The sequence below is a fragment of the Phodopus roborovskii genome, unplaced genomic scaffold, assembly GCF_943737965.1.
Source record: "Phodopus roborovskii unplaced genomic scaffold, PHOROB, whole genome shotgun sequence".
Lineage (NCBI taxonomy): Eukaryota > Metazoa > Chordata > Mammalia > Rodentia > Cricetidae > Phodopus > Phodopus roborovskii.
Window position 1 is genome coordinate 32,005,016 of NW_026126470.1, and position 22,780 is coordinate 32,027,795.

Sequence of the window (22,780 nt, forward strand, 5' to 3'; positions counted from 1 at the left end):
CACACAGACTCACATACACAGACACTCACTCTCACACACACTTGAGCTCACACTCTTCTTTTACACATGCACTCTGCACTCGATGGAAAGCCAACATCTCCCTTCTTGGAGAAACAAGAAGGGATGCATGTCTCACGGCCACTCATATCCCAGCTGGAGGAGAGAGGGGCAGAGGTCTAAGAGTCAAGATGAGGAGAAGGTCCAAAGGACGCCTCGGCACTACAGGTGATAGTGATACCAGGGATTACAGTCTATGGTCTTGGGAAAGCTAAGTGGTGATCGCTATTGGAAATTGTTAATTGTGGTATTTGGGAGAATGCGAGAAGGCAAACACGGCCCGGATGGGTAATAACACAAAGGCAGGACCCAGGGGAAAGCTGCCGGCAATGAACACTTAGGGGGGTCCCAGTAATAAAGGGGGAGGCATGATGGAAACTTTAGGGTATGGGTGGGTCACTCACGTCTAAGGATGTTTTAAGACCTGGCATTTTGGCTGGCAGAAGAGAAAGTGTGGGGGTCAGTCAGAAAGAAATCGAATGTGCGAAGGGAGAAGGAAAGCTGCTCTTGGAATCTTGGTTCCCTTCTTGCTAGGATGGTAGCCTTAGGGAAGATATTAAACCCTCTGGGCTTTGCTTTGTTCATCTGTGTGACTTCTGAGGGACAGCGAGCTTCTACAAAATCCCCGTTTGATTGTATCTGCACACGGGGAAAGAGGAGGCGCCCACAGTATGTGAGGCGTCATTACCCAAACGCAATGCCTATTCACTCATCGAATTGTGTGTACTTAAAATCCAATCATGCGGAGCCAAGATGTCGGGTTCCAGGTATAAGCCTGCGCCCCTGGCCACTCTTCCCAGTACCCTCGAGCGCCTGAGCATAAGGGCCAGGCTTAAACGTGAATATCTGCTTCAGTACAACGACCCCAAACGCCAAACGCTCATCGAAGATCCTGCCTTGATTCGATGGGCCTATGCAAGGTCAACAAATATTTATCCCAATTTCAGACCCACTCCCAAGAACTCACTTTTAGGAGCCGTGGTGGCATCTGGGCCCCTCATCTTCTGGTATTACGTTTTCAAAACAGAGGGGGACAGAAAGGAAAAACTTATCCAGGAAGGAAAACTGGACCGAACACTTAATTTGTCCTATTAAATTTGGCAAGGATGACTATTCTTGCATAAATAAATCTTCTGTTAATTACTGGAAAAACAAAACAAAACAAAAATCCAATCATGCAATTCTCAAAAGACTATGGGGTCCTTATTTATTGTCCCCACTTTATAAATGATGCAACAGTCAGAGAGAGAGAGATTTAGCAACTCTTCAAGAACACAGAGTTAGCAATTGGCGGGGAGACTGTCTTGACCATGGTATCATTTTAACCACCGTGTGTGCAGCACAGCTTCATGCTAAATGGACTTTCGGGATAAACACTGAGCAGTTGATAATAAAGATTGAACAGGAAAAGGGAAGGGAAATCGATGTCACAAAGAAGGCATGAAAGTCTGTGCTGATTATTTAACTGTTTTCAACTTGATACAAGCTAGAGTCACCTGGGAAGAGGGAGCATTAATTGAGAAAAGCCTCCATCAAATTGTCCTGTAGGCAACTCTGTGGGGGTTATTTTCTTGTTTAATGATTGATGTGGGAGTGCCCAGCCCACGGTGAGAATGCCATGGCTGACAGGTAGTCTTTGATGGCACAAAAGAAGGCAGGCTGAAGAAGCCAGGAGGGAGGGGCAAGCAGTAAACAACCCTCCTCCATGGCCTCTTTTCAACTCCCGCCCCCAGTTTCCTACATTGAGTCTCTGCCCTGATTTCTCTGCATGATGCCTGTAACCTGTACGGTGAAATAAATCCTTTCCTCTTCAAGTTACCTTGGGTCATGGTGTTTATGACAGCCACAGAAGCCTAAGTGACGCATTATCAGCTGACCATGCGCATAAGTAGTCACCTGTCAGAGACAAGGAGGCCCTGGGGTGACTGATTATGAGTCCATGCTCATCTGCTGAGGCCAGGAAGATCTAGTCCCACGCTTTTGGTTAAGACAACAGATTTTTTTTTTTTTTCTCTTGCTTAATCCCAAGTAGTTGGTTGCTCAGGCGTCTGGTGGGAGAGAATAGGTGGAGTAACTGGTCCTCATGGTAGCACCAAGTGCTCTCTGGGTCTTGATGTCAGTTCCCTAGCGCAGCAGTGTTAGGTTGTACCATCAGGGTGGCTTAACACAACTGGTTCTAGAGGTCAGAAGTCTGAAACAGGGGCCTGGCCAGGGCTGTGGGGGAATGGCTGGACTCTGCCTTCTCTTGGCTCACTTGTGGCTACCAGTCAGCCTCCCTGAGTGCCTATGGCAGCTTTCTACCTCTTATAAAGACATTGAGTTAGGTCCCTTGCTGATGTATGACCTCACCTTAATTACAGTCTTTAGGGAGCCTAGTCCCACAAAATATCACATCCCCAGGCGCTGCAGTTAGGAGTTCAATGTGTCTTTTATAGGAACCTCGTAGCTGTGATACGTGACCATGCATGGCAAAGAAGCATTTCACTGTTTCCTCCTCTCTGTCCCCTGCCTCTCTACTGGCTTCTAGCAGCTATATATATGTCCAAGCTCTCAGAGGAACAGATGTAATGTCTAGAACAGAGACAAGATCCTTGACTTTTTTGAGTTTCAAAACAGGCTCTTAAAATCCACTGTAAAGACAGGCTAAGAGCCGGAAGATTTTTGGCTGATAAGAACTGGAGTTTGTTAAGAGACCAAAGGATTTGTGAGCTCCTGCAGGAAGCAGAGCACAGAGTATAAAATAAGGACACCGAGGATGGAGAGGGCACTAACTGTGACTCAAGGGTGGATTTCTAGGAGCTCAACAAAAGAAAATAAGAATCCAAGCAGCAAGGTGCTCATGAGGGAACTAAGGAGGCAGGTCTTCGTAACTGAGGAGCATAAACCACCCTCATTCTGTTCCCTACTGGAGTGCATACCCTTTACAGGCAAGAATCAAATAGAAAGGTTTGGGGTCCCCATGAAACAGGGTAGGGGAGGCTTGCTACCTCTGATGGGGTGAGTGCAGAGCCCCCATGATGAGGGGATATTAAGCTGGAGCTATCCAAATGCAGTCTCAGGGTCCTGAATCATGGTAGACCAGTTATCCTGAGTTATAACTGAGCACAGTGGTCATTTGGGATTCCATGGGGGCAAGATGGGATTCTTTCTTCGTTTAGCACAGTATTGTTCAATACAATTTGCTTATTTCACAAAAAAATAGTGTTTTAGAAATAAGAACTCTCATTAAGTCTAATAAGAAATCAATGAGACATGTAGCCACACAGCATTAGTGATGATTTAACATGTTAAACATGTTACTTTCCTGGTAGAAGCCATAGTATAGTGATATGTTATTTATGATTTATTAAAGCTTGTCTGAGGATTCAGAAAGCAAAGTCAGCCATAAGCCATAGAACCCAGGCACATACCTTTAATCCCAAAAGCGGAAGCTAGGAGGTGGTGGTATATGCCTTTAATCCTAGGACTCAGGATTAAGAGGTAGACAGGTCTCTCTGAGTTGAAGGGCACCCCGGGGTACATGAGATTGAAGAGTAACAGATCACACACCTTTAATCCCAGCACTAGAAGGTATAAAAGATAGAAGCAGGAGCTTCAGTATTCATTTAGGAGGCGTTCATTCTCCAGCCATACTGAAGACAGGAAGGCTCAGTATCAAGGAGGATGGGAAGGCATTGAAGTCTCAGGATTCTCCAGCCATACTGAGGAGAGGCCATACTGAGGTTTGGTGGGGACGGGATCATCTTCCAGTCTGAGGTAGAGGTGAGAGCTAGTGACCAGCTGCTTTGCTTCCCTGATATTCAGGTTGAACCCCAACATCTGTCTCTGGGTCTTTTATTTAGTCATGTTTCACAGTAGTTTTATTTATTTATTTTTGCAAGTTTAAGCTACAAGTGCTGTCACTTACACATTTGGGGTACAGATTCCTCCTTAGGGTATGTCCGTATCATTCACTTCATTATCTAAGCTACCCCAGAGGTCAGCACGATGTCACTGGGGGAATGGAAGTGTGTGATAAAACCACAGAAGCACGTGGTTGAATACACACACGAGTCGTTGCATTAGGAATCAAATTCGGTTCCCATGGGCATTTGCCCAATCGAGAGTCCTGTGGGAGTTTTTGCCTTATGCTCGTATGTCCAAATATAACAAACTAACCCTATTCAGCCCAAATGTTGAATCAGTGCTGGGGTGTCTGAGTGGGACATATATTTGTTGGGACATTTTCCACCAGCAGGTGCTACTGAGTATGTGTGGGTTAAAATAGGAACTGCTTGCATTTTTAAAGAATTTATTGTCAGGCATTGTTCTAAGAACTTTAGGTGTATTATCTCATTCTGTATTTACAAAGGGCCTCAAAGGAATCACACCCTGTGGTTGTTAATGTCAATTATCAGCATAGATCTAAAATCACACTGGAGATGGGTCTCTGGGCATGCCTGTGAGGAATTATCTTGATTATTCTCATTGACATGGGAAGACCTTCCACTGTGGTTGGCACTGGCATCCTGGACTCTATTATAAAGGGGCGAAGGGGGCAGAGTACATACGCTCATCTGTTTCCTGACTGTGGTGCAATCCAACCCAGCTGCTTCAAACTGCTACAGTAATTCATTCCCCTCCATGATGGACTGGAACCTCAAATTGTCGCCAAAATAAACCCTTCCTCCTCTAAGTTGCCTTTGTCAGAACAGTTTAGTAAGACGACAGGGAAGGGAACCAGGACACATCATTTCCTGTGCTTTACAGATGAGGAAGATGGAATGTGAGGGACAATTCTCTCAAAATCACACGCTTATCTATAGACTATAGACTATGTCTGGACCTGGACTATAGATCTGAACCCAGCCTGTAGACCCTATGTTCTCAACACAGTCGATAAGTATTTTGAATCCCTGGTAGTGGGTTTCTCTGACAGTGCAGTAAGCCAAATCAAGCCAAATTAAAAGTAAAGGACTAGGTGTAATGTGAGCAAAGCACCACCCCCCAAGTGATCTCAGGGAAGGAAGAAGAGAAATCACATGTGACAGGTCTACGGACTGGAGCTTAAATACCCTGTATGTGTGGTCTTGAGCAGATCTGGGGGAGGAGCAGGTGCTTGGTGGCTTTCTGGTAGGCAGCGTTTGGAGAGGGAGTGTGTGTGTGTGTGGGGGGGGGTGAGGTGTTCCAATCGGAACAACAGTGTGTTAAATTTCTCAAGGAGCTTCTGCACACCGGGAAGTCAACTCAAGGGTCTGGGGTGATCGGAGAGGAGCAAAGAGTCCCTGTTTGGGCTGCTTTATTAAGTCTATGGGTAGAAAGACCCTGCTGTACTGTACAGGAGTACTCTGGGTGCTGGCAGAGTGGGAGGAGACCATTCTCCCTTAACAGTTTGAGCAGGGAGGGTTCCCTGAAGACCCATCCGTCTCTGAGGAACCAAGTTGCTGGGGAACGGAGAGGCATTTTCTTCGGTGTTATAGCCTCCAGCGAGCGAGTTGCCCATGCTCCTGAAAATACCCTTTCACCTGTTCACCTGTAAGCAGCCCTAATTCTTCAGGCTCTTTAGGTCACACAAAAGGCAGGAACAGAAGGGGTGGGGGTTGGGAAGAAGAGGATCAGTGGGAAACAAGAGAGGGTGATGGGTGAATAAGATCAAAATACATTATACACACATATGAGGATGTTACAATGGGACTATTAACGTGGGTAACTAATATATGCCAGTGAAATAAAATCATGGAAGAGCAACAAAGATGGAAAGGTACAAAAAGAAATCCACGTTCTTATGGTTATTATTTTGGGCCAAAATCTAGCTCACTTTAACTTTGTGTGAGGTGTCTTTTTTTTTTTTTTTTTTTCTACCATTTCTCTCTTTTTGGAAATGCTGTGTTAAGCTGCTCGGCTCTCACCAACAAGCTCTCCTAACATCGTAGGTGTTAGAAGCAGTGGACTCTGCTTAGCGGGGAGCGAGGAGCACAGAGCAGCAACAAAGGAGCCTTAAAGGGAAGTCAGACTTGAGTTTCTGGAAACACATTAAAGGTTGTGCAGGTGTGCTCCAGCCTATAAATACTGCGAGCGAGCTGTCTTTCAGAGCCTTTTCTGCTAGTCCAAGTGTGAATCCTCATTAGGTTGTAAGCCCTGAATGGATTTTTGTCATCAAAGACAGTGCTAAGGACAGATGCTTCCTGGCTGATTCCAGTCCGGGAGAAATCAAACAATCACCCTTCGTTGGTTTCAAAGCAGTTTCTGGCTCGCTTTCCCTCAAATCCATCAGTACAGATGAAAGATCCTTTGCCCGAGTGCCTGCTTTGACAGCACGGAACAGTTCTCTTTCTGCGTGAGGGGAGAGCTGAACCAGGGTCAATGCTTCACCTGACTGTCGGGTTGTAGAGTAAGGGACCTCTCCAGAGCCAGTTTCCCCTGGCATTGGGGGGCATTTGTGTAGAAGTCTTCTGAGTTCTTTTAAAAAACACAGCTGAGAATTTTTCTTTTCTAGAGGAAATGACCTATCCCTTCTCTTCACCTAAGATTTATTTGAACCATACATGGAAAAGATCAAACACCCCTCTGAGTAAATCACACCTGGGGAGGGAGAAGGAGAAACATGATCTTGACCTTGGCAAGGCTACCTACTTTCTTACTCATCTGTTCCACCACCACCTTCTCATCAATACTTACCGAACATCGGATACATTCTAGGTACTAGTAGGTTGGTTGCAAGAGTACAACAAAATGAAGAATCTTCTTTAGATAGAATCCGCCAGACATAAAACTTGAGAAGTGCATCGCTAAAGGGTTTCCGGTGGGGGGTGGGGTGGGGTGGGACAGAAATCTAGAGGGTGAGGAAGGTTGGAAAGGCTCTCAGGAAAGACATAATGTCTGACGAACATATGGCTTCAGGTGGCTCCTAAAAGAAGTCCTGGATTTTGTTCCATCTTGAGGCAAGGGGGTTGGGCTTCTGTACTCCTGCACCTGTCAGTCATCGGCTAAGATCTTTCTGGGGAAATGTCAGCTCCCAGGCATTTTGGAAATGTGTATACGAGGACACGCAATCCCCACAGCTCACACGTTTAATCCCCTGGAGGAAGCTGGAGGTGCCACCATCACAGGAAAAGAAGGTGTGCTTGAGGGGTCTGGGTAGTGAACGTTAGGAAGAGTGATGGCTAATCTTGGTTGTTGTCATCTTGACTACATGTGTAATCAACTAAAACCATAGGGACTTTTCTCGGGTTGGATCACTTGAGGTTGGAAAACCCACCTTCAATGTGGGTCACATGGGAGGCCTGCCCCATTCTGAGACAGAGGAGTGGATGGGTAGGAGGTAAATAGGAGGGGAGAGCGAACAGGAGGAGAAAAGGGAGGGGAAACTGGTGGGTTGTATACGGAGGCTTTTCTGCCCCACCTGGTCCCATATTGGCTTTTAAAATAATCATTTAGAGGCTTAATATTAATTATAAACCATTTGGCCTATTGCTCAGGCTTATTACTAGCAAGCTCTTTCAACTTAAACCAACCCATTTCTATTAATCTATATTTTGCCATGAAGCTTCTTGTCATTACCTTTTCTCCAGCACATCTTGTTCTTGTGGCTTGCTGGCATCTCCCTGACGCCACCTTTCTTCACCCTGTATCTCTGCTTGCTTTTCCAGCCTGGCTCTATCCTGCCTTGCTATAGGACAAAGCATCCTCTTTATTACCCAATGGTAATAAAACATTCACAGCATACATAGGGGTTTTCCCACAGCAGCCAGTATACAAAATAAATGAAAGATGTTAATTAAATAAAAAAAAATGGGTCACACCTTATGGTGGTAGCCCGCAAAAGATCCTGGAAGAAGGACAAGGCCAAGGCCGTGACTGTCTAGACATCCAGCCTCATGACCTGAACAATGACTGGATTTGTTGCCTTTTTGTCAGGAGACAGTCACTGTTGGACTGCCCAGACCATATCCTGGGATTAATAAATCCTCTTTTAATATGTGTGAGCGTGCAAAGCCTTCAGAATAAGAAAGCAAATACTAGTGTTGGTTGCGATGGGAAATACTGAGTGTGAACAGGGTGCAGAGGTTTCAGTAGACTAAACAAACTAGAGAACAATCATTGGAAAACATTCCGCAGTACTCCAGTAGTCCTCAAGAATTGAGGAGTAAGGTTTTTCCACCCTCCACTGGTCTGGTCCCTCCGCCGCACCAGCCCCAAATAACACACTGAGACTCTGTATTTGGTATAATGATATTGGCCAGGTACTAGTTTCTTATCGGCTAGCTCTGTCTTAAGTATTAACCCATTTCTATATATTTCCACGTGATCTTATCTTACCGGGGAATATGGTAGGCGTCTAGTATCCCCAGTCTCTTCATCTTGACTCCTCCTTACTGCTTCCTCTTTCCTCCTTGTCTCCTAGTCCCTCCTACCTTCCTTTCCTATTGGCCAACAGTGCTTTATTCATTAACCAGTATGAGAAACATATATACACAATGGCATCTCCCATCATCTCCTCTTTTATGTCTAAATAAAAAGAAGGGTTTTAATCTTAACATGGCAAATTATATAACACGACAGTTATCAAATAAGAATCCCACTTCTGACACCAGATATTGCGGTTAAATAAGGATCAGGATAAACAGATAGGCCGAATAGATGTTTATTCAGGGACGGATAAACACCAGCAAGTTCCACCCGAGGCTCTCCTGTCCGAGTCCCGCCAGCAAAAGAGCAAGAGAGCTTTCCCCTGCTCTTCCTCAGACCTCCTTCCACAGATCACTTCCACCCATGGCTCCACCCCCAATGGGCGTGGTCAGTGTCACAGAAGGAGACAAAGTAACTATCTCACTACAGCTAGGCAGAATCCAGTAGTAGATACTGCCCTGAAGTTGCCTTGATCTAGACAGGAAGTTCCGCAAGAGTCTGTGTGAGGAAGGACAGTAGGGGAACCATGACCTAACCACGTGGGAGGCAAGGGCAGTCAGTGTCTACGAGGTAAGGGGAGGGAGGGATTTTCTTTTTCTGTATTTTTTTAACTTTAATTTTATTAACATCTCCCCCGTTCATCTTACACACCTACCACAGTTTCCCCTCCCCCGCCCCCTCCCCCTCCCCCCGAGTCCCATCTATTCTTTGCCACACCCATTCCTTCTCTGTCTCTGTTCAGATAGAGGCAGGCTTCCCATGGCTTTGAACAAAGCCTGGCCCAACAAGTTGAGGTAGGATCAAGCTCCTTCCCCTGCATACTTCTTATGTTTTGCGTATCAGAATGGAGAGGGTCGGGGTTGTTGGGTGGGTGCTGTTAGGATCCAAGGAATTGGGAGCTGTTACCATCCAGCTCTGGCAGACACTGGCTGTGGAAAGGGGGACATTCCCCTCTTCTCCTGAGCGGGATGGGGTCAGCAAGGGTGTAGGGTCAGAGGGAACAGATGCAGAAAGGAGAGTTTCAGAATTGTCTTGAAAGCTGTGTCCCACCACCTCTTTAGAACCAGTTTGGATGCAGTGGTCTCCCAGGAGCTGGCTCAGCTCTGGTCTTCTAGTTCCCATTCCCAGTAGGAAGAAGGGAGATGTCCTACGGACAAGGACAGCGCTTTGAGGGAGTGAACCAGGACCCCATCATTCTGGACACACCATGTGCCTTTTTACCAAGGCCAGTGACCATGTAAATCACTTCTTTGGGTGAACTTCGTGTAGAGCCCCGACTAAAGGGCAGCTTTGTTTTTAAGGCCCTGCGGAAGGGAAGGTCGGTTTGTCCAGCACCAGCCTGTGAGATTCTGTGCTGGAGTGGCATCTCACCTTGCCAGCGAACTTATATTAGTGACCCCTTGAAGGCAGAGGCTCAGCGAGTGTCACAGAGAGCATCTAAAAAGGGCAGAGACTGCATCTTCTGGAGCAGGAAGGCTGTGGTGGTTACTTACTCTTACCTGTGTAAGTTGTTCCCCGAGAACACATCTGCTTATCTTTTATCTTGGGTCTGGTGAACTCACTTAAACCCCGCGTTCGCTGTGTAACCCACAGTACCAGGCTCTAGAGCCTTTAACTTGGAAGCAATCAAGTTGTTTCCTTTTCTTCTTGTTCCCTCCCCCACTGAAGGACAGACACTATAATCTGAGTGCTCCAGAGGAGGATTGTTGCAAGTTTGAGGCCAGCCTGCTCTACACTGTCTCAAACCAACAGACAGACAAACACAACAACAAGCTGAGTTTACGAGTTTATTAAAAAGATTAAAATCTGCTTTCTACACCAGGCTCATGGACATTTAAACTATGTTTTTACGTCCCACAATACATCCGCGCTCCTATGCTCATTTCACAATGAACCTTGAAAACATTTACCTGCTTGTGCAGAGTGTTAGGAGTACAAAAACAAAAACAAACAAACAAAAAACAAAAGCAAAACAAAATGAGAAATAGCCTTGGCTGCACCATGACTTTCACACACTTGCCCAGGGAGATAGATACTGAGAAGAGATATTTCCCTGCGGAGACATCAGGGTTTGAAGATCTTTTGGTCCAGCCAGCTGTCCTGTACAGTACTCTACAACAGTTAACTTTGCTTGGAATCCCAAGATGAGCTATTGTAGCAGTTGGTGTCAAGCCTTGGTATATAGGAGCACACTGAGTGTCTCTTGCTGCGAAACCATGTACCTTGCTAAATCTCAGTCTCCATACAACTTTTGTGTTCTGAAGAACACATGAGGCAGAGAGGCAGGTTGAAAACCTCGAGGAAGGTCTTTGAATCGATGAACTATTAGTGACCTGACAGTGGGGATGTTCCCTAATACGCTCTGGCACGTCTCTGCAGAAGCATTGCTGGGATTCTCTGTTCAGTGCAAAGCTCTGGCTCCTCTCACTGGGAACATTAGCACCTTGGTGTTGAGTAGTGTGAGCCCTTGCTACTTGAGCGGGTGAAGGGCCACCATCTAATCTGAGACACAGGGGGAGGGCTTCACAGAGAACTAACTAGAGAAGTTAGTTCCAGAAGGGAAGGGACGCTGTCCTATCTCGTGGCCAGTCAGAATGGCCACAGTGCTGGCTTTAGACACATTGACACCTCGGAGACCTACAGTGGTAGGTCTCAAGGCAAGGTCCTGACTTCCATGCGTCTGGCGTTAAGTCACGGTTCACAGCAACATCACTAGTCCACCCGAGAAGTAGGACTTCATAAGACCTATTTGATTTTGTATTAAGGAACCGGTTCCTCTACAGAGTTCAGCTGTAGGGGACCCTCAGCATGAGTCAACTCTGGAAGTTCAACCCTGTATCTTCACATTGTATGCTCAGGGACTCTGCTTGTCTTGATGCTGGGGGTGACAGATGGATCCAGGCCCTGCTGTGCCCAGTGATCCTTCTAAGCACTTCTCAGTCACCAATACACACATAATTGTATGCCCCCAATAAATTTCATTCTCTCTATGGGAGGGCTTTCTCAGAGCTAGGACTGATAAACAAAGTCTTTTTTCTTAGTTTGTTTGAAGTCTCCTGGACTCAAAGGCTCGAAGGCTTTGTTTGGGGAGTTGAAGCAAGCATCCCTGCCAAGTGCTCAAAGTCACTTTCCCCAAGTTTCATGATTTGTTTTGAGGGTTAGAAGCTGAGAAGAGAAAGGGGACAGAGCAACAGGAAAAAAAAAAAAACCCAAAAACCAAAAAACAAACAAATGAAAAACTTGATCAACATTCCCACCAAAGTCAAAACACTTATGGTGGATTCTACACAGGTCTAAGCTGCATCTTGCCCCTACAGAGTCCAGGGGAGGGAGCTGGGGCTGGCTCACTGCCAAGTAAGTCCATGGGATGGTCTGTGTGCAGAGCTGCTCATGCCACAGCAGAGACTCTTGAGTGTAGGGTGCTCAATTCTGCTCTATTCTGGAAACTGAGGACACATGCAAGTAAGACAGACTTCACCCCTGATGGCACGGACAGACATCCTTAGATGGGGAGAACTGATAATAATAATGATAACATCATAAAGGGACTATTGAACAGCGGGTTAGAAGATAATAAGCATGTGGGTAAAGAGCCAGGGTAGACGGGGTTACTAGGACAGGTGACGGTGCTGTGATACAGGAATCTATAGGGAGCATGTAAGATGGGACTGAATTTGGAAGGGAGGGGATGCTCCCTGACACCCTGGATCTTGGGTACCAGTGGTGCTATGAATTCGGACTTCCTCTGTTTATTATCTGGGTGGTTTTAAAGTCTGAACAGGACATCTGGCTACCCTTCCAGGCCATTGCCTCAGAAGGAGATGCTGTTTTCAGTATTTACAACAAAGCCTACCTTCATTCATGAGGGGCATGCTTACTCTCCCTTTCATTTCCTAATCAAACTTCCTTGAACAAAGTTTCTCCAGAACCCCTACAGAGAAGACATTCCTGACTGCAGGGCGCCTGTCGAGTGGCACACCGAGGATTGTATCCCAGAATATACTCCCTTGATGGTACTTGGTGACCTTGGGATGATCCCATTCACTGAGGACCCCCCCCCCTCCGTCTTCTATAGCTACCATCTGAGAAGCTATGGGGGTCTCCAGAGTCCTGAGTATTAGTGTGTTTAAGAGCTGAGGTCATCTCTGGGTCATATTCTTTAGAAGGTTAAACTAAGGCTTTCCAGCATGGACATGCTATTAAGTTCCTTTAGGTCTTTCTACATCTAAAAGTGGACTATGGCAAACTCCGTTCCCCAATTCCAGGAATGCTGTGCATCCTTGCTGGAACGGGTTTATAGCATCTCTAGGATGTCCAGGTTGTTTTAAAACGGGAATCGGATCGGTCCTATACCATGGCACCCGGCCAAAAAGACCTTAATTGAGAGAAGCTGTTTGCTCATTTCAGGAGCCGTCTAAGCAATGATCTGTTTCCTGTGACTTGGGATAGTACCGGTGTCCCTGCCACAGGGGGGCCGAGAGGATGGCCTCTTCTAGGACTCACTGGCCTAGCTCATGAGCAGCTTCATGCTATCTCACTGTTCAGATGTCCTACCCCCTTCTCTTAGCCTTGTGGATGTGGGTGTAATAGAAGCATCAGGCAGACATGTGGGCTTAACAGAAGCACCTGGGCCCCTGATATTGGTGGAAGTGGAGAACGCTCCTCGGCTCACAAATACCTCTACTTGCTTACTTGATGGAGGTGCTATTTTTTCAGTCATTTGGATGGATTAAAGGAAACCAAGTCCATTGAATCGATAGCTTTCCCTCATTCACCCAACAGCTGTTAGGCAGAGGCTAAAGAACGGATCTGAGTTGATCAATCTAGGAGAGGATGTGTTGGTCTGAGCGCTGAGGTAATCCCTAGGTCATATTCTTTAGCGACTGAAAATAAAACTTTGCAAGGATGGAACTTGAACGTAAGTTCCCATAGACATGTGTGAGGGTGTGGATAACCCAATGACCTCCCCAAAATAAACCAAATAGAGACAGGAGGATACAGAGGAAAACTCACTGTTATTGCTGTCATAATGGCCTTTTAATTCACAGCTCTACACCCCCTTGTAGACAGTGTCAGGCCCCCATTTGAGGCAGAGGGGGAGACGGTTTTGATACAGTGCTTGCATGTAGAATTCATTTTTAACAAGCGTTTCCAAGACGGGACTCTTGCAAGCAATCCATTGCAGAGGCAGACATGTCGAATCTTTTATTTTTGTACATATTGGGAAGAAGAAAAAAAAAGAAACAGTACACTTCCAAGGGTGTGGGAACTCTACAACTTTTAGACTTACGGATGCTAGGGTCTGTCTGTCTTTCTCTAGAAAGTAGCATCTTGATCCTTCTGCATCCATGAGGATGTCAAGGAAAAATTGTGCTCTGAAATGATGGCACGCAGCATAGACCTCACACTCACAGAGCCCCCGATGCCAGAGCTGTTGCATGGCTGTGATGGAGTCCTGTGCCTGCTCTGCCTGTGCTATCTCTGTGTGTGTCCGAAGCTCAGGAGGCAGAGTCTGCCTGGAAGATAGATGGGAGGGAGGGGGGATGGTAAAGGATAGAATGAGAGGGAGGAAGGGGAGAGTGAGTGTTGTAATCGAGTTCCCAGTTTTTGCTGATGGATTCCATGGGGGGTGTATAAAGGGAGTCTGAAGTGGTACTTGGAAGTAGGGGGCTGTGGACATGGGGTCAGTGTTTCCAGTCAATGCCAAAACGTCTAATGTGAAGAGCTGGCTCTCCTTGCCTGTTCGGGGAGGCATCTGGAATGGGGTTTTGGCTGCCTCAGAGGATGGCAGGGTCTTTCTAAGGCACACTGTGTAAGAGTCAAGGGATGTGGGGTACGGTACCTCCCGTTTGTGAGTGGGCTCTCTGTTTGGGTAAGCCCTGTGACAAGGCATTTAGACAGAGAGAAAGGAAAAGAAAAAGCAGAATTTGGAGGAACACCATATACGGACTGGTTTTCCTCTGGGTGCCAAGGAGAGGATTGGAGGCAACATTATCTGAAGATGGTCTGCTGTGAGTCTCACTGTTGGTGACAGTGGAGATAGGGCAGGGAAGGAAGGCCGGGCACATCACTTCCTTTCTCGTGCAAGTCAGGGCTAAGACAAGGAACTTACGGGTGTGTGTGTGGGGGGGGGGGGTGAACAAGCATCTCTTGCGAAGAGCCAGAGCACACTCTGGGCTTTGTGTGCCACACAGTTACTCAACTTTTCATCAAAGCACGAAAGCGACCACAGAAAATGCAAATGGAGCGTAGGGCCTTTGGACTTCTTCCAATAAAACTTTATTGACAAAAGAGCAGTGCGCTGGATTTGGAAATGGTCTGCTGACCCTGATTGAGTTTGACAGCAGGTCCTGCAGTGGACAAGGACCTGAGTTCTGTGAGGGGCTTAGAATACTGGATGGAGACCAGGCTGCCTTTTGTTTGGTTTCCAGCCGCAGAGTTGATGCTGTGTCTTCTGTTCAGAGCTTTAGCAATCTGTTTTCCTAGACCGGGCTCCGGGTCCAGTCATTTTCACAAATGCCAGTGTGAGCAGGAAGGAGGCCCGAGCAATGGATAGGAGGTATCAGTAGACATGCAAATAAAGGCGGACCGCCTTTTCTCCTTTATCTCGCTTAGACAAAATGCAGAGTGTCTCATCAAATTAAAAAAAAAAAAATTAAAGCCAAAAAAAAAAAAAAAAAAAAAAAAAAACCAAAAACAAAAACAAAGAAAACCGAATGGGTTCCCCACCCCCACCCTCTCACTGACAGTACTCATCCCTAATTAAGAACAGAAAATCAAACAGAGGACCTGGTCCCTAGCGGGAAGGAAAGGTGTGTAAAGGTGACGGAAGCTGTCCCCTGCCCCCATAGCAATGTTCCTCTTCAATTCACAAATAGGCTAACTTCCCCGCCCTCCCATTTCCTTTCTTGACTCTTGTGTGCTAGAACTTCTCTCAGAAGGTTTAACGAGTCCCCATGCACTTTGTAGAAAATCAGTAAAAATGCTACAGCCTGTGAAAATCATAAAACTGGACTTCTTTCCCCAAAAAAATCAGATGCCCAGGCAGATGGAGCCCACACTCAGACGGAAAAAAAGTAGAGTAGTCTTCGCACTGTCTGTGGTTTCAGTGTTTGTTTCCTTTCCTTTCCTTTTCTTTCTTTCTTTTTTTTTTTTTTTAATATATTTTGGCAATTTTCTTTAATTATAAATATTGGAATTCCGTAAAAAAAAGGTAGCTTTGATTGGATCGTTTAAATTGTATTTACAACCGCTGTCCAGCCGCGCCGTGTGTTATACCAGGGTGTAAGATTTTGCGTAGGGATTGTTGCCTTTTAAATGGCCCCGGGAGTCCAGCAGCGACTCTTGGGAGCTGCTCATTTTAGCTGCCTGTCCCAGCTCTGCACCCTCTCGCTGAGGTAAGGTGGCCACAGCTCCTTGTTGCCAAGGCTGCTGTCCTTCTCTGGTGGAAGAGGTGGAGGGCGGAGCCTCCATTGGGGTGGGCTCAAGGACTGTAGGACGCTTCAGGGTCCGGCTTTTCTGGGGTTCCAAGCACGCTTGTCCTAAACTCAGGTCCCTGCTGGTGCCTGGTGCCCCCCGGTTTAACAAGAAGTCCATTCGAAGGTATGGAGGCAGGTGTATGAGGTCACCTGGGGACAAACACAGAGAGTGAGTTGGTTTCCTTGTTTGCTTAACTGGGCAGGGCACCTTGGGAACACACACAGTGGGAGCTTTGCTCTAGAAAAAGAGTTCTCACTGTGCGCGGGGGGGGGGGCATCTCTTAAGGCACCCCCATTGATGTGCAATCCAGAGAGGCGAGTGGAATGATTTTCACACTTGGCTCCCACGGCCCACTGAACGCTGACTCTATGCAGTATGAGAGCCTGGGACATGGCAGCTAACAAGTCCAAACACCTTTACCTGAACAATCAATGTATATTGGAAGCACCATGTCTACTGGATATGAACTGTGGTTGGAAGTATGGGATGTCTGGGGCCGCAGGACAGAGCCAGGGATACTGAGAGAAGGGACCACTCTCTCTGCTCTTGATAATCTATGGAGCCACGTGATCTCAGACAGTTGGGCATGACGGCCTGAGGTGGAGCCACCAAGGGGGCAGCCTCCTCACCATCCTGGCCATCTCCTTCGTCTCCTATGTCTTGGCCATGCTGGGGTGGAGATCAGAACGCCTTAGACCATAGTGTGACTCTATTTCCTTTGGCTTCTACGGTGACATGCATCACACCTTCCCCTCTCCTTCAAGAGTACTGGCTTTGGGGGAAAGGGGTGCCTTTCTCCACCCATACCCCCACTCACAGAGGCTTCCTTTCCTCTCGGATCCTCCTGTTGTAACAGGCAAGGCTCCCTCCTGCCCCTGAAAGCTTTTCCTCCCCAGTTATCTCCTTCTCCATGATGTCATGTTACCTGGCTACAACCTCCTGCTCTCCTAGGTCTTAGGCCTACATCAGAGCCCTGCACCTTCCCCAAGTCTTCTTTCTTAATGCCCCACGAGAATTTCCTAGCAAATCCTTCGTGTGTCTCAACTGCCTTGCCGTCCATTTCTTGCCAACTCTGAACTGTCTGATGCAACGTCTGTGGCTTTCAGGTACAGAAACATTATCCTGGGGGTCCAGTGGCCACATTGTCTGGTGTCCTCCTGGCCCTCAAGTGCTCCAACCCAGTCAACCTCTGATGTTACCTGCCGGCTGGCCGGCCAGCATTCTTCTGCCCGGGCTCTGTGTCCCCCCTCCCCCCAGCTGCCTTTGTGTCTTCACTGTCCTGTATCCTTTCCTTTACCTCACAACAATACAAAACTTTACAGCCTCACTTGGGAGGTCGCGGGGCTTGTGTCACATTTGTTTGTTTTGTTTATCGATAGTTATCCTTTGCATTCTCCTGAGTCCCGGACATAAACTCGAGAAGCTTTAATATTTGCCTATAGATATCCATCCTGAATTTAAAAATGCCACAGTCTACAAATCCAGCTCAGAAAGGTCAGGCCTCATGCCCACTCAAACCCTAAACGCCCCGTTTTCCTGCGTGCCCAGTATTACTTAATGGTGTCGGCATTCTTCATACATTAAAATCTCCGTCTCATTTGGCACTTTCCCCTTCTGGTTACTTGGTATGAACAATATCTTTTGACTTGTTTTCATCCCCATCTCCATGACCCTGGCTAGAGTTATTAATCCACCCCACCACCCCCTGCAAAGAGTTAGTAACACTGGGTTGAACCTCTAGAGGCAGCCACACTCTAGCTTGAGCTGGACTCGGCCTGGCACTTCGTCTCTGCTATCCTGGAAGCCACACTGATCAGCCTATCTCTGCATCTTACTTTTCTTCAAGAACCCTCACAGGTTAAGGGCTGTTTGTGCATCAGGCTGACATGACCCCCCCCCCCCCCCGGGACTGTTCCTGCGTATCTTGAGGCCTTAGCAACTCAATGTCTTGGCACAAGCACCAGGTGCCAGAGTATGATTGCAGTGTGCGGTTCTCCAGCGGAGAGAATGGGTAGCGGAAGGTGCAGGTCAGAGAGATGTGACCATGGTCTGGTCTTTAGGTGGGGGCAGCTATGGGACATAAGAGAATAATGAAGCTGAGAATTGAAGGACAGCCTCAGATGTGGAGTGGCAGAGGGAAGGTGCGTCTACTGTGACTCCCCTCTTAGGTTTTAAGCTCAGGAGATAGGGTGGATAATGGACTGTGCCATGATTTAAACCTGCTCATACATTGGAGGCGTGGGCCTCACCGTGGCAGTGGAGTCTAGTAAAGGGACTCAGAACAACCGGAGATGGGTCTTGGAAGAGACATGGGGTCTCAGTCTCTCGCTGGCTTCCTGTTCTAAAGGTGACTTCTTCGTCGAATCTCCACCATCTGTTATGGCTCTCTCCAGGGCCAGCACTGTGCTTTTTTGTCTCTTTGTGCTTCAAAACTGAGTTAAAGCAGTGTAGTTTCTTCATAAATTTAACCGGCCTCTAGTATGAAGTGCAGTTATGAAATGATGCTTTGGTGAAAGATGGCAAGCTAGAGGATGGGCAGATTTCAGACACATTGCATCCAGAGGGAGTGGGCCTCTCCCGTAACGCCAGCACAATTCCCATCACACCCCCAGTTCTGCCTAAAATGCCTAAAAAATCCCTGTTTATTTTGCTTCAGAATATTCCCTTGGCCCCTTATTTCCTGTAAGTTCAAGGTCACTAATCCAGACAGCCTGTATCTGGAGTAAAGCCAGCATCCCAGAAAGTTCTCTGCTTTCCTCACTGAACAGTCAGCAGGATATTAAGGACCACGGCCTATGGTTTACAGCTTCTAAAAAATAAATAAACCCAAGGCAAACACCCCAGGAGCATCTTAAAGGACCGTTTCACTTTTTCAAAATGGTACTACTTTCATAAGATTTTCCCCCAGAATAAGAGGAAGGATGACCCTGTTCTGTGGGAATTTGCCAAGTGGTTTTCTCGTGTGTCACACTGACGTGCCTCTTGGTATATGAATATTCATCTGCATTCTCTCACTGGCTTTTTCTCCACCCTATAAGGACTGATGAGAAATCACACGGTTTCATTGAGAATTACCATCACCCAGATGCTCTGGCCAAGCTCACTGGCTTCACACATAAGATTGAGTCCTATGGAAGTCCAGTCATAAACACTAAGTAAATTGACCAGGACCTCCTGGTAGAGCAAATCATACACTGTGCTATCTTTCTCAGCCAGATTTTTGGCACTTGTTGAAATCAAATGCCACCTCTGCAGACACAAATGTGAAACGTACATAAGGATTAATTTTCTCCTGGAAAAAAAAAAAACACAAGAATTTAATTTTTGTTTAAAAAAAAGTGAAACCTTAGGCTCTTGAAAATTCCTTATCGTCGTTATATTAATGGATATATTCTTCCAGCTTTCTCTATCAAAGGACAAATATAGACAGAAGCAAACACAAAACCATTAATGGGGACGCCATTTAGAGGTGAGATAGAGGGCTAAGGAAATGGCCCAGCAGAAAAAGTGTTTGTCGTACCACCATGAAGCCTGGAGCTTTGATCCCCAGGACACAGATTGATGCTGGGTGTGACTACTGGCCTGTAATTACAGAGCTCTGATGACAGAGACAGAGACTCTTTGGCACAAGCTGACTAGCAGAACTAGCTATACTGGCAAGCTCGGGGTCAAGTGAGAGGCTCCGCCTTAATAAGGCAGAGAGTGAAGACACACTCTCTCTATATATGCACAAACCACACTTACAAACTCATGGAAGATAACTAAGACGGAAAATTATTTTCAATGTGGGGGCACTTGCTATATGAATCAATGCATGATACCTGACCAATTTTGAAATGTATGAAATTTTATATATTTAATTCACTAAAAGTGAGTATGCCTAAGAGTCCAATAAGCAAGCTAGACTGATTTACTCTTTTATTCAGTCGTGTGAATATTTTTTTTATTCTGCTGTTCCAATGTGTGAGAACAGGTGGATCACATTTACTCCAGGGTCTTTTAAGGGGTGAGGTTAAGAAGACCTGTGACTTCCCTCTGATAACTGACTCCATATTGCATGCCTAGTGTATTTGTAATGTGCTATGACACGCTCAATCTTTATCCCATTTACCCTCCATCAGAGTCCCAGACAGAAATGATAGCCTGTAGTATTTCAGTCCCAACCAGACTGCAGATTTCTCTGGTCTGGCCGAGCGTGCATGTGCGTGTGCGTGTGTGTGTGTGTGTGTGTGTGTGTGTGTGTGCGTGTGTGTGTGTGTGTGTGTGTGTGTGCAAGAGACAATGGGGAAGGGGGAGAAGGAGGGAGCACACGATGGGGATAGTGTGAAAACACCCACGCCTACGTAAAGAGGAACATTCGACTTGGAATCCTTTCCATAGCTCCCACTCCATTTGTCTCTGCTCACACCACTCACTTGTCTGCTTGTCTAGCTTCCCCCCACCCCCAAATTAACTCAGCCCAGTTAGTGCCTCTTTCTCAAGCCAAAAAGGAGCACAGACTTGGTGGTAGGGAGTTATTGGGGTCCAATCTGGGCCTTTGAAACACAGTCTACTTTTTGACTTGGGCAACTTTGAAACACGCATTTGTACGCCCAGCAAGCATGTCCGCTGTCGGGGTCCATACCCCCGTGTCAGAAGCAATGTGGCGGGACAACTAGGAAGCTGAGGCGCTTTGGGGAAATGGCACCGGGGAAGCCAGAGCTGAGATCGCCTGGGCACGAGGCTGCGCTGGGCGGGGACAGGGCGAGGTGAGGTGGATGGATGGGAGGCAGCCACAGGGGCGAAGACGCAGACAGGGATCAAAGAGATGGACAAGCACAGGAAGATGGAGACAGAGGCCACAAAGAGATGACAGTCAAAGGCGGGGATCACAGGTAGAAGAGAAGCCTGTTCTGACTTACAGGACATAAGAGATGAGGGTGTGAAGGGAGGACCCGTGTATTACAGTCAGTCACTGTACAGCCCCTTCTCAGCTTCTAAGATGTGTGTGATATGCCAGAACAGTACACGCTCATTCTAGGCACCCTTTCTCACATTTCCCCCCCAGACCCTGCTACAGATGGCAAATTGCACCCACCGCTGCCCTACCGGGAGGAGTCCAGGCTTCGGATTTGACTCGTGTCTCAAAGGAGGAGCGCAATTTAGCTACTAACTGGGTGTTATATGCTATTTTCTGATATAATGCTTCATTTCTCATCCTCTGCCAGGGCCCTCTGGGGACCTTCAGTGACAGTAATGTCTCTGGAAGTCCAGATTAAGTAAGCTAGCATCGATTTTCCCCTCTTCCCCTAACTGGCCAGCACACAGATGTAATTACTGCCCCCTGGCCCCTGTGAGACAGAGTTCTTCCTCTCCATCCATCAACACCAGAGGCTCAGAGCCTGTCATCCTCCATGAAGGAAGGGGGCGGTCAGGCTGTCTGTCCTGATGGTGTGAAAACCGCTCTATGCAAATGTTGTCTCCTTTTAGCTAAAAGCTTCCCAAGCTGGCTCAGTGTATTCAGGCTCATGCACAAAGTCTGGGTGTATTTCAGTTCTGGAAAGGGAAGAGCAGAATCCATTACAAAGGCTACAGAAACCCTGGAGTGGGAGTCAGACCACACGTCTTGTCATATACCACACAAGCAGAAGCATCCAGGGACATGTGAGGGGAGGGGCAGGAAGGTATGCTATTAGCATGTATGGGTCAGTGGGCAAGGGGTGATCAGGAGCTGCTTCCCAGCACCTGCCTCGAAATAACCACCTTGCCTTAAGTACTGATATCACTGCTGCGGAGAGCCCTCACTATGTATGGTGAAACTTCACATAACCCTAAGCAGGCCCTTCTCTCCTTCCAAATTCTACATGGGACTTAATGGAATTCAAGCAGCGTAGGGCACTATCCACTCCAGTGTACCAGCCCATGGGAGCTTGACCTTCGTGGCAGACCATGGGAAGATGGTTTCAGCCATACAGTGGTCAGAAACAAAACCCGAGTGTTTCTCTCACTGAGCCTGGTGAGGTCGTGGCTGAGTGAACAGAAAGGGCTGGGGTTTGCAAGTTCATGTTGAAATCTCTCCTTTGCTTCCAAGCGGTTGTGGGACCCCCCTGAAACACCACAGCCAAGTGTGTGTGTGTGTGTGTGTGTGTGTGTGTGTGTGTGTGTGTGTGTGATAGAAATGTCTTGACGTTTTCGGTCTAACAGTCTTCGCTATATGTTAGGCTGTCTCATAGCATAGGTAAAGTAGATCTACATTGGAAATTGCACTTTAAGAGCCAAGCGTCCTTGGATATAGTGTGCAATGGAGATGCCTTTAATGGAGATGCCTTTTCTTTCTCCTTTGCAATACCTTGTTATGCAGGAACTAGGAAGTCGCATGAATGCTGTCCCAAATTCATGGAAAAGCAAGTGTACTACTGTTCTCGGGGGCTCGAATTGCCTCCTGGGAGGCATAAAAAGGACCTTTCATCAGTTTCTAACAAGGCTTTGATGTCTGTGCTTGGATGCAGCTGGATATTGATGCAGAAGTAGGACACAAAGGGCACTCAAACCTCGAGTTCTAGTAATCTCGATAACTTCCATGGAGATGAGCCTTGCAAATTTACACTCAAGGAGCTCGAGAGAGAGGGCGACTGCAGAGTCTGCCCTCAACCTCAGGCGGACAGGATCTAACATGTTTTTAGTTTAATATTAATGTCACGCCACAGTAATAAAATACTTGTAAACCAATCTCTCTGTAAACGAATCTTCACTCCCCCCCAACAGCAACCAGGAAAAGCTCTAAATAAATGATGCTGCATTAATACAGGAGGGCCTGGTGCTTGGGCTTGGTTACTGTTCCTGGCTGGTGCTTCGGAGCCTTCATGCATTTTTAAGG

General features: G+C 47.0%; 2 protein-coding genes across 2 annotated transcripts in view; one reads left to right on the top strand and one right to left on the bottom strand.

Annotated features, from left to right (window-relative positions):
- The first annotated feature begins 810 nt into the window (after nt 1-810).
- Nucleotides 811-1,198, top strand: LOC127227382 (NADH dehydrogenase [ubiquinone] 1 beta subcomplex subunit 4-like). The gene has a single exon (XM_051191673.1). It carries the CDS (start codon nt 811-813, stop codon nt 1,150-1,152), a length of 342 nt encoding a protein of 113 aa, XP_051047630.1. The 3' UTR covers nt 1,153-1,198.
- Nucleotides 1,199-15,575: 14,377 nt separating this feature from the next.
- Dscam (DS cell adhesion molecule) overlaps nt 15,576-22,780 on the bottom strand; it is a gene marked incomplete at its 5' end in the record, with an annotated part of 506,420 nt that continues 499,215 nt past the window's right edge. Inside the window, one exon of the mRNA XM_051191959.1 lies at nt 15,576-16,073. Within this exon, the coding sequence (XP_051047916.1) occupies nt 15,718-16,073 (356 nt within the window). The remainder of the gene's footprint in view (nt 16,074-22,780) is intronic.

Coding starts and splice junctions, on each gene's coding strand:
- LOC127227382 (XM_051191673.1), top strand. CDS start 811: ATGTCGGGTTCCAGGTATAAGCCTGCGCCCCTGGCCACTCTTCCCAGT.